At 42.3% G+C, this 1,637-nt stretch overlaps 1 protein-coding gene across 1 annotated transcript; it reads left to right on the top strand.

Moving 5' to 3' along the window:
- The first annotated feature begins 5 nt into the window (after positions 1-5).
- On the top strand, positions 6-865 carry LOC106324224. Its single transcript, XM_013762231.1, has 2 exons — positions 6-617; positions 698-865. The coding sequence occupies exons 1-2, from the start codon at positions 6-8 to the stop codon at positions 863-865; spliced, it is 780 nt and encodes a 259-aa protein (XP_013617685.1).
- Positions 866-1,637: the final 772 nt, after the last annotated feature.

Genomic DNA, 1,637 nt, shown 5'->3' with positions numbered 1-1,637 from the left:
CGAAGATGCATGAGAAGTGGTTTGTCTTTGCGAGGACGCCTCTCCGGTTTTCGCTTCAGGAGTACCATGTTGTGACAGGCCTCAAAGTTTCTCGGGAAAGCAACAGTGACGTAGTAACATGGAAAAATGACGGGGGGTTTTGGAGTAACCTACTAAGGACTGGTGATAAGATCACCTTGAAGTCGATCCCAAAGGTGCATCTAAAAGAAGTTCAAAAGTGGACTCGGATTGATAGGATGAGGTTGATCTACCTATGTGTGATAATGGGTGTGGTGATGGGGAGAGACGAGAAGGTGAACATCCCTGATATGTACATCAAGTTGGTGATGGATCTTGACCAGCTCCGGAAGTTCCATTGGGGTCTTCACTCGTATGACTTCCTGCTAAGTTCTATTGAGAAGGCTAGGAAGAAGTTGGGTAAGAAGGACAGCTACATTTTTGAGGGTTTCTCATATGCTCTCCAGATTTGGATTATGGAAGCAATTCCTGATTTTGGAGAAATATGTGGGAGACAAGTCTCTGGCAGCTTCGTCGGTCCAAGGTGTGGCAATTGGAAAGGAGTTGCAAACGTTTCTTATGAAGAAATCATTGAGCTTGAGGACTCCTTAACTAAGAAGGTAACTATCTCACATTGTTTTCTTATATATGGTTGTTGTATATAATTTGTATAGCTTTTAATGTTTTAACTGTTTTACAGGGTGACTTGTTCTCGGTTATTTCAGAGACTGGTAATGGTGATATGTTTCTGCATGTTGACTATACAAGGAAGGGTGAGATGGAAGATGAACGAGTGGACCTTCTTCTAGATAGGATTAGACAGAAGTTTGATTGGAGCAACACAGAATGGCCAGTTTTAGAGCCTTAAGAGACTGAAATGGAGGAAGCCGACAGCCAGGATAGAGGGTCAGAAGTTGATAAAACTGTGGCTTATACTGATGTTTTAGCAGACGAGGAGACCTCTTCGGTCACGGTTGCAAGAAAAGGCAAGAGAAAGGTTCTTGATGAAGGAGCAGAGACAAGAAAGAAGAAGTTGCTGTGTAAACGATCTGCAGAAAAAAATCTTACTTTTGGTCCTGAAACTAAGAGTTTCATTGAGGGTCTCATCCAGACATCTGTCACTTCCTTGGGGGATATGCTCAGTACGCAAATGGCTAATATGGAGAGGATGTTTACAGAGAGGATGGGGAAGATGGAGATTGAAGTTTCACAGCTCAGAGACGCAATTAGTTTGACTGGTGAAGGAAGCTATCCTAGCAAGAAAGCAGCTGAAGAAGCTCCACTAAACAGCAAAGCAAAGCAAGCTCCACCTAAGAGCAAAGCCAATCAAGCTCCACCTAAGAGCAAAGGCGCTCAAGCTCCACCTAAGCGCAAAGGCGATCAACCTACACCAACAAAAAAATTACTACCTAAGAGAAAGAGTAGAACTTGATGAACTTGGAAGTAGGATGCTTGAGTTAGGGTGCTGGAGCTAGGCTTTTGGAGCTAGGTCGTATTTGGAATGGGAAAATTTGTGTAATAGGAACTTAATGTGTAATATGCTTGAATGTTTGCGTATGAAACTCTATGAATGTACGGCTTTGTTTGTGTTATGAATGTAATATTTTGTTTGTTTGATGAATAAATGGCTTCTTATATGC

Source organism: Brassica oleracea, chromosome C2, assembly GCF_000695525.1.
Source record: "Brassica oleracea var. oleracea cultivar TO1000 chromosome C2, BOL, whole genome shotgun sequence".
Lineage (NCBI taxonomy): Eukaryota > Viridiplantae > Streptophyta > Magnoliopsida > Brassicales > Brassicaceae > Brassica > Brassica oleracea.
This window is presented reverse-complemented; position numbering and strand designations above follow the sequence as displayed.